Source organism: Tinamus guttatus, unplaced genomic scaffold (assembly GCF_059628265.1).
Source record: "Tinamus guttatus ecotype Peru unplaced genomic scaffold, ASM5962826v1 Tinamus_guttatus_pri_ptg000291l, whole genome shotgun sequence".
In the NCBI taxonomy this organism is placed as follows: Eukaryota; Metazoa; Chordata; class Aves; order Tinamiformes; family Tinamidae; genus Tinamus; species Tinamus guttatus.
The window spans coordinates 1,471,730-1,487,208 of NW_028288825.1; the positions used below are offsets into that span (position 1 = coordinate 1,471,730).

The 15,479-nt window shown below is 38.4% G+C and overlaps 1 protein-coding gene across 2 annotated transcripts in view; it reads left to right on the forward strand.

The window, feature by feature from the left end:
* The window catches only part of USP22 (ubiquitin specific peptidase 22), a 92,856-nt gene that overhangs the window by 34,367 nt on the left and 43,010 nt on the right, over positions 1 to 15,479 (forward strand). Inside the window, exons 3-5 of one of the 2 annotated variants that reach the window (XM_088527773.1) lie at positions 5,762 to 5,875; positions 6,425 to 6,469; positions 11,200 to 11,301. In XM_088527773.1, coding sequence (XP_088383899.1) covers positions 5,762 to 5,875; positions 6,425 to 6,469; positions 11,200 to 11,301 — 261 coding nt within the window. The remainder of the gene's footprint in view (positions 1 to 5,761; positions 5,876 to 6,424; positions 6,470 to 11,199; positions 11,302 to 15,479) is intronic. The other variant, XM_088527774.1, reaches the window with a different exon arrangement.

A 15,479-nucleotide genomic window follows, 5' to 3' on the forward strand; every position in this document is an offset into this window, starting at 1 on the left:
AATCACAGTTCTGAGAAATATCATAGATTTCAGCTGCAACAGCTGTCTGAGCACAGCAAAGGATGCTTTTGCAGCTAAAGCCATATATCTTAGGAGCCCTCAGGATCATAGTCCAGAGTATTCTTAAAATACATCGCTTGTTACCTCTGCTTCCCTTAGCAGTACTAACTAGACACTCACATTCTGACCTTACAGTGGTACCTGTGCTGTTGTATCTGCCTGCCTTTCGAATGTCTAATATTAAATTGTCCATATTTTAATACACTCCTTGAGGGGTGGATGTGGGTGATACTGACAGGTAGATGACAAAATATCCAGCAGTATGAACTTCTTTACTTTCTACATTGCACAATCTCTGTTACTTTAGTCTGTCGTCATGGTAGGTTGATGTTTCCACTAGCCTGAGCATAGGTAATGTAATATGAAGTTCTTACACAGATGTGAAAACCTTTGAGAAGAGATAGAGAACACTGACCTTTCCAGGACCTAGATGACATGAACTATTCAAGCTATTTTTCTTCCTCCCTCATAAGGGAAGTTTTCAGTGCTATGCTTTCTTTTTTTCTTCTTCTTCTTTTTTTTTTTTTTTTTTTTTAATTTATTCTATTGACATCCTTCATCCCCCATAAATAAATGAAAATGATCTCAGTTACAGAAAGCCATGGGTGTTGATTTTCCTGGGATGGACTGCTCAGGGATGGTGTGTCAAAACACATGGAGTTGTTGGTAATTACAAGGCAGTGTTACCTGTTCTTGGTATATCCCATGTTCCCATATATATCCCATATCCCATGTTCTAGGAAATAACTTGCAAGATACTACAGATGGTGAACAGGTTGTCCTAAACCTGAATATAATTTCATAGGATCCAGAAAAGGTGCTTTAGCAGGGAGGATTTCATTGTTTGAGTTTTCAAAGATTTGCTGCAAACAAGGAAACCATTGAAGTTGGCAAGGTCAAAGAAGGGCAGGGAAAGGACTTAAGAAAGGCAAAGTATCTTTGACAATGGGAAGTGCTAGGCAGCCTTGGCATGGCCATGCTGCATGCTCCTAGGTAGTATTCTGTGTGCACAGATGGTGTTCTTCAGTAAGGTCTAGTGGCTGGAGTTAATCTGCTCATCATAAATAAGCCCATGGCCCTAACTAATTACTTGATTGCATAGGGAGAGTGAGACATTCTTCCTGCATCTGAACACCTTGCCTTTCCTGACTTGAATTTCCATGATGTTGTAGTTTGGTGTTCTAAACTGAGACAAGTGTGCAACTGGAAGCCAGTCACTTGGCTCCTGGGTTTATTTTGGTGGTTTGCAGCTTCATATTGGGTACCTGCCTTGTTTTAATTGTGCATGAATCAGCCACTTGAAACACTAGCAACCTGGATACGAATGCGGCCCGTAGGCATCTCGGTGAGTCTGGTGGCTTTAGAGAACAACCCACTAAAACACTTAAATATTCATTGCTGTTTAAAAAAAAAAAAAAAAACCTTGATGAATACAATATTTCAATTCTGATTATTAGAGATCGAAGTGCCCTGAAGTATCTCCTTAACCATGGCCATCTCATTTAAGCGCATAAAAATACTCGGTGTCTGAAGCTATATTTTGGCAACAGTAGGAAGACACTGGGGACTTACAGGGGAAATAAGTGGCTGCAGTTCTCAGTGGTTTTAGGAAGCCCAAGTATTTGGGGCAACTCCATTTGAAAATGATGTTTTTGGATCTGCGCATCCATCAAATGTGTCATCCAGTAACTTCTGAATGAAGGCATCAAATTCAAAAGACGGTAGGCTGTGTTTGAAATAGGTATATATTTTTCTTTGAAGTGTGTGCATAAATGCAAACAAAAACAATGTAAGTACAGTTTCTTTCGTGGAACTTTGCTTATTTGATGTTCATTTTTCCTGTGTAAAATCTGGACATCAATGAAATGGTGTTCAAGCATTAGTTTGGGTTATTGCAGTCTGCTGGGGATCATATGTTAATGTATGCACTGAAATCCACGCTTCCTCACCATCCCTGCTCCTTGCTACCAGAGCTAGCTAGATTTAAAGCTACCTTAAGTGTTCTTGAACCCCCTGCAATTTTCCCTTTTCACACTGCAGCATAGCTGTTGAACTTGGTGAAGAACCAATGGACCATACCTCCGAAATATAACTCATTAGGAGACTTTAATCATGGCACTATAATGGGTTATGAATAAAAGCAAAAGGAAGAGTTGCTCTGGAAGAATTAACATGGGCAGGTAACCCTCCGGAGAGCTCTAAATACTGTATGGTTAGGCCAGCTGCCCAGCTTCTCAGTCTGATGTGATCACAGAACACAGTAGGAAAACCATTGGTTTATTAAAACTGATGAGACTTCTGGGTGAGTGTAAGCAGGTGTGTATGTGTGTCCATTTTATATGTATTTGTCAGAGAAGCAAATAGGTAGCTTCTGTAAAGAGTAATCCTCAGGAAGACTTGCCAAGGGAATCGACTTGTATGCCATGTGTCCATAGTAATTGGATTATGTTGTGTATTCTTCCTTTCTTTGCCCAAACAGGTTATAAAAGAAGACTCCAAACACTGTTTTATGCTTGGCCGAAAGAGCTCAGTAAATTGTTAATTATTCTAGTGACATGCTGAGGGCAGCATTGGGGATCCAGTAGGATGTTAATGAATATTGTTAGAAAGCTTACGCCTTTCCCCCTTTATAGGGATGAGAAGTACTTTGACTGCAAGTACCACTAAAATACCAACAGTAGCAGAGGACAGCAGTGGCTAACACACAGTTCTTGATGGACAGAGATGGGCACGTGCGTGATGGACGTCCTGACGGCAGGGGCCCCTGGTTAATCCAAATGTGAAGTGTGGGCTGTTAATGTACATATTAACAGCTCATCTTGACAGATAGAACAGGTGAGGGGAAAGAGTGAGTGGCCTTCAGTGTTTCTGCTCACTAAATTCCTTGCATAAATCAAATATGATCTGATTGATGTGTCAGATGGGTCTGCTAGAGGATTTTGGCAATGTGTTTTCTCATTGAGGTTAGTAAGATTTTCTTGCTCAGATCAGTAAACTTTATCTTGTCAGTTAATTAATTCTTATGTGTTGCAGTTTTCAGGTGCCAGGAAAAGAAGAAAGAAGACACTTACATACTTCTTTTCTGTATCTGATATATTAGCACCAAAATGAGTGGAGAGTTGGCTGAAGTTTAGAAAAATCCCTTCCTGTGGACTTAAGACTGTTATCTATAACTGGCTTAATGATTAACATTTCAGTAAGAATTAGGGGGTGTGAATTAGCCTGGAGTGTTGGCTTGCGGTACTGTGTAGAAAGGTTACCAGTTTTATTTGTTAGAGCATTTGAATAGAATGTAGGTGACTTGCGTGGAAGCAACATGTGTTGATCTCGGGTTGATAACATGCCAAGACTGAGTCACAGAAGTTTGCTGCTGAATTAATTTTATCACAAGTAAAAAATGACCTGAATTTCATCTTGCTCTTGCTGTACTTGAAAGCAACAAGCTTCTAAGAAAGGCTGAATAGTTAGATTGTTTTGCAGAGACTCGAACCGCTGAAAGGTTATCACACACCATGGGGAAATATCCCATGTTCAACTGTGCAGCATTAATCTGGTTGCATAGGGCTGTGCTGAGCTGACCATACATGTTCCTTGCTTGTTTGGATGAGGCACCCATCCATGCTCTGTCATTCGTACTCTCAGGATGTGGCACAGTTCCCTGCTCTTTTACATATTGTTACCATGTTCCCACTGTCTCTGGTCTCTTAACATCTTCACAAGGACGTCAGTAGATATATTTGGCAAAATAAAGCACTCAAGCTTGAACAAAACACTTGGCTCCCAGATGGAGAGGCTGAAGAAGACCTTTTACAGCCTAAAATTAAACCTTCATCCCTGAGCTGCTGTCTTCTACTATCTGGCACTTGCACTAGAAGATAAAGTTGTTCTCATTTACACGTGGTCTTCTGTGGTACCCCTTTGTTTCTCCAGACTGGCATCCAATGTTTCATTTTAGAGTAAAGCTGCCTGACCTACTCCCCGCTTTTGTGTTGCAATGTGTAGAATTTTTTGTATGAAGGGATACAGGGAGATTCTAGTTATCTTCTAAAGAAAGAATTCTGTGTTATTTCAAGGAGACCAGAATAAGATTAAAGTAATATGTATTTTAGGGCAAGGGAGAAATCCAAATGGCTTGGAATAAAAATAAGCTTATTATGAACGTTCTTTTTATTATGACCTTTTTCCTAGAAGCCGTGTTATGTCTTTCATTAGAAATTCCTGCCTTTTCATTCTGTTACACTGAGGCCTGTGTGACCTGCTTGTTCTCAGTCCTTGAGGACATTTGCCCAAAACCTATTGCAGGCTCCTTAATGCCACTAAAAGCGTTGGCATCCGTACAGCTGCATTGTGCACCCAAGTGCCCTGAAGAGGGAATGTATTCTCAAGAGTTCTTCATCAGCCCTTGGACAATTAGGGCTTTTAGTGAGCCCTCTGTTAACCTTTTTGATCCTTTATGCCATAAATCCATTCTGCTCTGGGTAAGTGGCTTATCCTGTGTAAGGTTGTCTCTTGCTGGGGTCTTGATATCTGTACTTCATTCTCGTGCCTAAAGCCAGAAAGTTGAGAGAACTGTGAACCCTCTGAGCATGGCGTGGGCCTACCCACTCTAATGGTGGCTGCAAAGTATTGAGTATTTGTGCTCACCAGGTAGAGTTATCAGTGTTCTGCTAAGGGTTTGTAGCTTTTTTTACAAATATGAGTGATATTTGATTTTTGTTTGGGGATTGATATTTTGGATTTTCAAGCTCTTTTTGTTGATCTCTGCACATGACTGGCAGCAGAATAGATGCCACAGTAAGTATAGTGTAATTCATGCTAACTATTTTTAACTTACCTGTGATTTTATTTTTCTAACATGCCATAGTGGTTTTATGACTGATCTCCACTGCAGTTTTGGTGCTACTCTGTCATAGGAGCTTACTAAGCTCTCCAAAACCACGTGAGAGTTTGGCTGTTCCAGACATCGTGCAAGATTATACAGGCAGCCTTTGCCTTCCATACAAATTGATTGCAGTCCAAATAGACAAAACAAAATGATAAACACACAAGGAAGATTAGAGCAAACAAACATTATAGAAACTTCTTTAGGTAATAAACAGATAAAGGCAGCATGTACAACACTGCAAAGTCATGGAAAAACTGGAAGAAGATGGAAAAGATGAGGACTGAAAGAGCAAGGAAAGATGGTGGAATAAACCACTCTGGGAAAACTATGACCCTGGACAAATAAGTCTTGAGTTTTCATTGCTGTCTTCTATTTGAGTTTTCACTTGTATTTTTAATAGATACCTTATAATTGTCCTAATGGATTTGGATAGAAACTGCTTAAGTCAAAGCAAAGATGATTCAGATTGGCACATCAAATCTTCAGATTGTGGTACAGTGCTCTTCAGCTATTACAATCAGTTCCTTAATTATGCCTCTTGCTTACTTGCATCCGGCTTTGTCTAAAACGTATGTTGTGAATTGCAAGCAACTCGGAGGCAGCTAATGCTTTGTTGCCTCGCTGTGCCAGAAGTAACTGAAAAAAAATTCCCTAGGGTTTTTCAGATTCTGAGCTACAGAATTTTCTTGTGGACTGCGGAGAAGAAATAGTGCTAACTTGGAAACGTACTTTAAAATGTCTTTTCTTTTATGAACTCACATTTTTTTTTCTTCTTTTTTTTCCCCCCTTCTCCCCAACTTCCCTTCTGTTTTGCAGCCATAGACCTTTTGTATGGGGGTATATACTGCTTTATGTGTCAAGATTACATATACGACAAAGACATGGAACAAATTGCCAAAGAAGAACAACGAAAAGCTTGGAAATTACAAGGTTTGGTTTTCCTGCCTGAATTTATTGTTTTTGTTTTTAATCATACCTGTCCCTCCCATTCGTCAATGGTTTAAAAAAAAAAAAAAAAAAAAAAGAGAAAGCTCTTTACAGACAGTAGTTATATAGGCTGTGGGAGAGACAGATGCATAGCTATTGCTTTCTAGGAGTTAGACTGTTAGTTTAACATGTGCGCCACACTAAAATGAGGCAAACTAGTTTTAATTACAAATATAAAAATAGCTAACTTTAATTCTGCAAAACTTAATACTATTAGAGTGAGAACTGTGTTAGGTAGAGAATGTAATAGTCGATTCCTTTAGGCTAACTTGGGTAGTAGAGGCAAGAAATCGGTTCCCCTCACATGAAATGCCACCTTTGTGTGTGACTTTTTTTTTATTATTATTTTTTAATAGAACGTGCCAGCTTACATACACACCTGTGCTTTCATGGTACACTCACAGTATATATGTAGAAATATTTACACACAAATATATGTACACACATTTGTTTTATTATTCAGTTTGCTTTCCCTAATTTTTTCTTTTTTAGCCTTCACCCCAACAGTGGTTTCTCACTACCAGTGTACAATGACAGGTAAGAAGCGTGGGCTGGCGACGCACTTCACTAACAAGCGTCCCTTTGCTGATTATCCTGCCATTTTATACATGAATCACAGTTAAGAATGCCAGTTTTATCATGCAAATTGTTTTTCTCTTGTTTGGATATGTTCCAGTGATCAAATGATTACGATAGTCTTAATTTCATATGCCCTTCCTTTGACAGAGCTACACCAGAACAAACTTTTTTTTTTTCCTTTTTTTGGAAAGGAAAGGAAGTAGCATTTATGCTAACTAAACCAAGTAGTTTTTAAGCATCACTTATAGTCGCTCACCATCTTCCATTGTGTTTTCTTAAAGTGGGGAAGTCAGTATTTGAAGGCAGAACTTCTGTCTAGGAATGCACTGCTCTTACCGAATCCATGGCATCGTGTTTCAATGTGACAGCCTTAGTCAGGGCTGATATGACTTCAAACCATTCTTAACCTCATTTCCAATTTTAAAAATAGCTAGCATTGTATTAAGTAGAGTTTTTCTGATGGCATATCAAAACTATAGCTGCCCTTGCTCAATTCTGACTACAGATCACATTCTACTTGTTTGTTCCTCATTTTGAAGGAATCTATCCAGGAAAGGGGGATAGGGAGGGTCCAAGTAACTTCTAGAACATGAAAATGTAGCATAAAATGCATCAGCACAAAGTACTTGCTTTCAAAGCAAGAAAATATGGAAATGTGGATTTTTCTGGACTTGTTTTATGTTAAATTTGTCAGCTACACTAGCATTATACTTGCTCAAGATGCTCTAGAAGAAGAGATTCTACCAATCTGCTCTTTGAATGTGTAAATTCAGGACCTTTTATTACATTGTTCTTAAAGGTAACATAATTATTTGTGCCTCCAGGCATAGCAAATCTGTTCCAAGATCCAGCCAAACTGTTCCTTTAAGGGACTTCAGGCTGCTCTAATGCTTTTCTGGAGAAATGGAGAATGTTAATTTGGATCATTCATCTTGGCTTGGTGGGCCACAAAAGTGTGTGCTGGAGAGAAGAGTCCCTGAGAGGAACTGACAGACACAAAAAACTTCTCTGGACTGGTTAACAGACTAATGAATAGCATGTATTTATATTTAATGTACATCACATCTGCTGTCCCTGGAGAACATGTCAGTAATGACCAGTAAAGTTATAAATACCTGTCTGTTCCTCTATTTTAAATTACTGGAGTACATAAAACAGACATTTTCCTTAAAGTTGTAGCATAGGAACTTTTATTTTATGGCATTGCATCATAAAACCTTGTGTATTTCTCAGCAAATTAATCTAAAGAATAAAAAAGTAGTAGAAAATTTTACCTTCCAACAATGGCAGTCCATCCCTGTTTATAATCCCCCAGGTTACATGAGTGTGAAGTGAGGGACTGTCCCTTCAGACTGACCCTCAAGATCAGTGCAGTTCACAAGCTCAGTGTCTGGCTGTTATTTTTCTACCACAAGTAGCTTCATCTCAGATACTTTTGTCTAAGCTTAACAAAAGTGAATCTAGTCTGCTTGAAAAAATAGAGATTGTTTTAAAATTGACGTGTAAACAGAGCTTATTTTCAAATTTCTGTCCACAGTGCTTGAAAGATACCAATACATGCTTAGCTGCATGTTCACATAACAACATGATGCCTGGAGAAGAAACTTTAAGAAAAATGCCGAATATCATGAGATTCATTTCATATTCTTGCAATGTTAACTCTCTCTTCAGCGTGATGAGTTCACTAGTCCAGCAGTAGTTCAGGGTGATATTGGATAGCTCTGAACAAGTTGCAACTCCACATTTTTTCTTTGGTATTAGATATTCTTATCTTTATTAATGGGGGAAGTGACAACACATTGAGCATTTTGTCCTAATTAATGTTCAGATTATAGCAGAGGGAGGTAAATGATGAAGGGCTATTTGCTAAAGGGTAGTCAAGTAAGAAAAAATTGTAGTTTTTATGAACTAGAGCCTTCATTCCCTTCTCTTTCACTTGCCTGTGTGTCAGTAAATTATCTGAAAAATGAAAATGCAGGTGTTTGGCCTAATGAAATTAATCATTGGATGGAGATTTTAAATGCTAACAAGAATCCCTGGCTATTTTATAGCATCATTTTGAAATAATAGACTTTTCACTTCAATTGCACTACTTCGCTTTAAATGGTCTCTGCATGTTTTACAAGTCTTTCCGTTTAAGGTAATTTATATAGGTGTATTCATGAGTATTATTAAATCTTGTTTTGTTATTTCATTTCAAAACATGGAACCAACCCTAATGAATAGATCGGGAGGTGGGAGGAGTTGTTTGTTTTCTATCCAAACTTTCAACCTCGAAATCTCAATGTTCCTGTTAAATTATATAGGAGGAATTCAAGAAGGGAATAGAACACTTGGGTGGGTGTTTTTTTCCTTTTTTATTTTTTATTTTATTTTTTTTAAACTTGCACTCTTTCTAATGAGAAACTTCTGTAAGAGAGTTTTCTGTTTTACTCTGTCTGCTTGTCGTGGTATTAACTATATGTAGTTTTCTATTTGATTTGATTTCTTCTTAATTAAACACCATTTGATTCACTCAGAATCCTACAAAATTATCCAGTCTGTTTTATTTAGTTTTACTTAGAGTTGAACTCATTATGAAATGCTTTGGTCCCAATCCTGTAAGCATTTAAGCAACATAATTATATACAAATATATAATTATATGAGTAGCCCCATTAACATAGAACAATTGCATGCATGAAGTTGAGCGCACATGTGTTGGCAGGTATGAATTTTGCTGTAAGTATATTTGGTTTTGAGGCAGGGTTTAAACAGACCTGAGGTTTTGTTACTTTTTTATTGCAAGGTCTCATCCTGTTGTCAAATTACACGGATTGTGTTTGGCCTTGCTTAAACTATAGTGTAAATAAATACAAGACTTAGCTTACCAGTGGCCTGTGCAATAGCTGGTAATAACAAGATGCTGAAAACAATTCTGAGCTTTTCTTAAAAACCAATTTCTATAAATTCCTATGGGAATGCTGCAATTATGAAAAGGTTTGCTGCAGATGTCTAATATAAAACTTGTTGCAGGCCAGTGTTCTGTCATATGTGCGTCTCCGTAGTCGCTTCATTGGGCGTTTGCCTGTGCCTACCGTGGAGTCTGTTCAAAGCATTGCAGCTATTTTAGCTCGTCAGTGTGTTACATAGCAACTTTCCTCTTCTCTTTCCCTGGGTGTGTTGCTTAATGCTGAACCTTGGATAAAGGAAAGGGACTGTTTGAGTTTTGGTGGTCTTCCTTATGCATTGCCTAATGTGTTGTTGAATCAAATGAAGTAAAAAAAAAATGGTGCACACACATAAACATGAATTTTCTCATTCTCGTGAATCAAAAAATGAAATGTTTCATTGCTAGAACCTGGAGGGTCAGCAGTAACTATGAATTGAACATTTTTGGGTGGGTAACTTCCGACAAGCATAGCTATTTCTGAAAATGAAGATCAAAGAGCTATTAAAATTTAATGTCTATTATGCAGAATGTATAAGCCTCTAGCTAGATTTCTACTCTGCTTTTCATATGTGTGATTTATAATTTATTTTCTGTAGCACAGCACTGATTCAGGTGCATGCATTCTATGAAAAATATGACTCTTAATTGACTTTAATCTTCAGTTTTAGAATAGATTGCTTGTCACCTTATTATTCTTTATTTTTTATGCCAAGATGCTTTCGTGGCTCACTGGATTTGACCTTGCATAGCAGTTTCTCTTTGCTGCATAGGCTGCTGCAGCAGTGCTGAGCTGGGCAGCACGGGGGCTTCGCTGCTGCGCTCGTCTCGAGCGAGGCTTGCGCAGAACACAGCTCCGTGCCTGCTTCTGCCCTCTTCCCCTTACTGATTACCTGACTCATTTCTGCCCCCCTCTCTTCTGAACAAAATAAATGTGCTCGAAATACAATATTGATGTTTTAAAAGGATAATGGCAGATTTCAGCTGCAGACAGGAAAAAAAAAAAAAAGATTTTTCCCAAGGTATTTAAGTATTAAGGGGATGTTTATGCTGCGTGTGGGTTTCTGCTGGGTTTTTTTTTGTGTGTTTTTTACTTCTACCTATATTTCCTGGTAATAATAGGTACACCAATACCTACTGAAATACATATCAAATACTATAACTTGCTAATGTCTGCTGCTGCGGCAGTGGTTCTAAGAAGAGGTCATATTCTGTGATAATGTGTCCAAAAACATGTAATTAGACCATATGCTGTTTAGTATCTCCGAATTACTAATTTCTGCTTTGCATCTGTAAAGACTAAAACTGTGTCTGTCCATTAAGTTGGATCTGTTTAATAACTCGTCAAATTCCAATGACAAAATACTACTTGGTTGTCCTCTATCTTCTTCTAAAATCATACAATGGTGCTGTTATTGGACCTCCTGAAAAGCACCAAAAAAATGAGTTTCTGAATAATAGCAAATTGACAGTTGTGCTGGAATTCCTTTTTAATTGAAGCAGAGGTTATAATTTCACAGCAGAAACCTGTTACTTAGGAATGGAAATGTATTCTGTATGAGTAACTTTTTTTTTTCTCTCCTTCCTGCTGTTAATTCTTGTTTGTTGGAAGGCCATTGCTGTCTTTCTAAATCAGTCTCTTATAGTTGCATATAGACTGGATCTAACTTAATGGACAGCATATTGCACATTTTTATTTGAACAGCCTTTTATATCCTTTTACTAAACAACTTTCTGAAATTTTCTTTTCGTCTGCCTAGGCATTGGAGAGAAGTATTCAACATGGGAGCCAACCAAACGAGAGTTAGAATTGCTACGACACAACCCCAAGCGAAGAAAAATAACCACAAACTGCACCATAGGTAAGTTCCACAAATTCTTTCCCAAACTCATCCATAGTCACTTATGTTTTCAAAATTCCTTTTTTTTTTTTTTTTTCCTGTATATACTTTTGCCCTGAGGCCATTGTAGTGGATTTATTTTGTTATCCTAATGTTTATTTTATACTACCTTTCATTTGCCTCTCACTGTAGAAGGGTGTTTGCTGTGTTACTGCACGTACTGAGGATGGTTCATCTGTGTAGCCACTGCAAAACAGGAAACTTTAGCAGTCTGCATTTAAAAACTAGCAGAATTCAATGGTACTAGTGCAGTCTTAACTGGACATCACTTGCAGGCCTATGAAGGGAAATCCTCTGCTTCAGATACGTGATGAATTGTAGCATTGTATCGGTTAATCGGATTTTTAGCAGACAAAATGGGGACAACGATGTATTTCTGTTTCATGTTACAAACTAAACAGGTTCTCTTCACATTCCTATTGAATCAGAAATGATACAGTTTGTTCTCCAGTGAGCCTCAGATGGCAGTTTTCAAATGGTCCGTGCGTAGAGTTCAGTGGTCTGAACTCTAAACACGTGTGTATCTAGATATGGCTGAGGAGCATCCGGGTAAGGGTGGTAAAAACAAACAATATCTTCAATTTCTTTCTGCAATCTTTAGGCTGGAAAGTAGAGGGTTAAAATAAACTTCCTGACCCCTTCTGTTGAAGGTTAGTGGGCATTTTGCTGTTAAATGCATGATAGCACTCTAATGGGGAAGGTACGACCTTGGAAATGTGTCTATAGGCATTAGAAGACAGAACCCTCTTACAAAGTTATTTACAGCATAAACACATAACTTTTCAACATAACTTTCTAATCTCATGTTTCTAATACAGTAAAGTAACCCCAAAGGTATGTGTGTACAATATTTGAAAGGAAAAAGAAAAGAAAAATGGACTGCTGAAAACACAGACACAAAAGCAACATTAAGAAAAGATGATATATTTGTGATGGTGCAAGAGAAAAGAGTTGGAAAAACATCTGGACTTTAGAAACTTCAAGTAGCCTGGGAAAAAATAACTGTAGAGATTGCTTATATCTTGTTCACACTGGGATTTTATGCATTTTATAAACCTCTGATATATCTTGTAATACTACCTAGATACAGGACAAAAAAGTTTATTTGATAGAATTTTGAAGGTGGATGTGAGCTTTCTGAAGAAATGAAACACATTTGTGCTTTGTTTCCCACTCCAATTTGAAGGAACGCTATGCCTGCTCTTAAAGGACTTTAAATTTTTCAGCCTCTTTAAAAAGGACATTACTGTTTGTGTGAAATCTCATACAATGCTGCCCGGGTGGGGGGAGCTCCGCTCGTGAACGCAGGGGATAAGGGCAGTGAGTGATCTCTGCTTCTGCAGGCATGCTTTTAATAATATCTCCTACGGAGCCCTGGAGCTCTCTATATGCTGAGATTTAGAAAGAAGAAAAAAATCAAAGCACCCAGGAGACATAATGCAGTTTTGGGCTACAGTTAAAAGCAAAAGACTGGCTTTCTTTCACAAAAATGCATTGGGGGTTTAACTGAAGGAGAAAAAAAAAAAAAGACCTGTCGTTGTCCTTGAGCCTTTTCTTTCCCTCTAACCTGCTGCTAAATATATACCTGCTTCAGAGTCTTTTCCTTCACTTTCTTTACACTGACTCATCTGTTTGGGGTTTCAGATCAGTGAAGAGCCTATATGCAGACTGAAATGCAGCAGTTATCTGGACATGCCCATGTTTCTCTTTTCCTAATACACAGTTCTTTTGACATCAAGCTTTAACTAATTCCATAACAGATATTAGTGAATCCAGTTTACCTTTTGAGGTAGGTAAATGGTTTGGAGAGTAGGCATGATAAATGATTTTATTGTTTCTGAAAATGAAGACTATGCAGATAACCACCAATAGGCACTGCACATGTGTTCATCTATTCTTTTTACATACAGAGTCTGTTAAAGCATAGCCAGCTGCCTTTTACCTATAAAATACTGTCTACAAAGCCATTTTAGGAGGAGGGAGAAAGGGGAAATAGTTGGTTTCTTTTTCTGACTTACCTCTGGAGAAAACATAGTATCTAGTGGGGAAACAGGATGATTTTAACTGCTCTGTGAAGACCTTTTGAAATGGTTATAGTGCTGATACCTGAGCATTAGACAAAGTGAAGGCTATAGTAAGGGGAAAATTACTCTGAAACCCAGGTGAGTCATGGCTTAGAGAAGGATGTATGTAACTTGTCTGTGGAGGGTTTGTTTCTAATTTTTGCCCTAATAATATATTCATATCTAGGACATATGTGAATGATAAAATGTTTTGTTGGAGTTGCCCATTACATGTACAGCATTTACATGACATTCATTTAGGTGGTTCTCTTTCTCTATGGCAAAACCCTCCAGATTTGTAGGAAGGCTTCTCAAACAGCTGTCCATGTGCGCTACTTTCTCTGAACTGTTTGGTACTGCTTTCGTACAGCTGCAGTATCCTCTGTCTTTCATTAGCACAATAAATTAAATCTGAAGAATGATATTGTGAAGTATATGTATTATAATGGAGGATTGAACAGGTAGTAGTTCATTAAAGGAATATTTTTTAAAAACCCTATCATTTTAGTTAGCAAAACAAAATGATGCTTCCATTTATGTGATAGTTTGAAACTTTTTAAAGAAAGAACCACTTATCCACATCCTTGAGGAGGAAGAGGTAAAACATTTTTGCTTCGTTCTCCTTTGAAATGATATGTTTCCATACGATAGCTATTTTCTACTTATCAAGAAGATACACACGTAATGGTTGCTTGAATCACCATTCAGCAAATTGTTCTTCAAATGAACACTCGCATCAGGCGCTGCTGCAGGCTACAGAAATCATACTGGTTCCTGCCATTTGGGATCTAACAAAAGACTATTCCCAGTGCTGCAAGTAAGTGTCTTCAGAATGACTTTTTGAGAACCTACTATTAACCAAGAGGAACCATTGAGCTCTCTACATCATAGAAGCCATGATACAAAAATCCTCACGCAGTTCAGATTTTAAGTGAGTATATCACAATCTGAGGAGTTTGCTGACTTGAAATGCTGTTGAACTTCCTAAACTTGAAGACGTTCAAGAAGATTTCCCAGTCCACTCAGACTATAGATGTATGATCCCAGCTCAAGGCATTCTCAGACCTTGCTGTGCCCTGGTGCTATAGCGTGCTGCCCTTTTGTGCTGGCGTAGGTGTTTGCAGGTAAACTAGATAAGGCAACTAATCACACTTCGAAAAGGAACTAAACTGCAGTGATGATAGACCATGGGGAATGCTGAGGGGGAGGGAAGAACAGGAATTTAAGTCGTCATTATTTTGTCTTCAGCAGCAATACTGTTGAATTGTGGCCTGCACTAGTTTTCATAGAAATGCTTATCTTGGTTTTGGATTGAAGCTAGTATTTCAGGCGTACTGTGAAGACCAGAACTTCTATAGCATGGTAAGATTCAGTCTAAAAAAGTTACTAGATTATGTTTTAATGGCATAAAAAGATGCACATTTTCAGGCTGTTATTGCATGGAAGAGGCAGACCACAGCCGGTGAAGGTAACTGCCAAGCTCAGCTTCACAAGCAAAGTTTTTATTATGGTTTGGAGTTAGAAATGAAAGAGATGCAGTAGGTTTTGGGCACTGTTTTCCAAAGCTTGTCTTGGCTCAGTTCTCGCTCATAGCCCCAGAAGATCAGTTCTCCTGAGTATGTGAAGTATTAGCCAGGGATCAGCTGGTCTCTGATTACCATATGAAGTGACTTTGTGGCTCAAGATTGGTGCATTAACAATAGGAAGAATTAGACTCCCAAGGCGCATGGATAATTAGTGGGAGCCACCTGGGATGCCCATTTGCAGTGCAGCAAAAAGGCAGAGGGGAGGATGGCCTCGAGAGGAGACTAAGCCAACCCTTTTCAGCAGGAACCATGAGGTAGGGGGGAGGTGGCAAAAAAACAATAGCTACATTGGAGTAGCAGGTGGTTTTTGCAGCTGTGCAACACTAAGCAGCGTGATGTGAGAAAGAGCAGCATGAGTGGAATAAATATTGCAATAGAGCTCCAGTGTAAAGGTGGCGAGGGGAGATGAATAGTGGCCTGGAAAATATTTCTAGTTGTCTAGACAAGCTAGCAGAAGCGTTTCTTCATCCTCCAGAGCTCCATGAGCTCT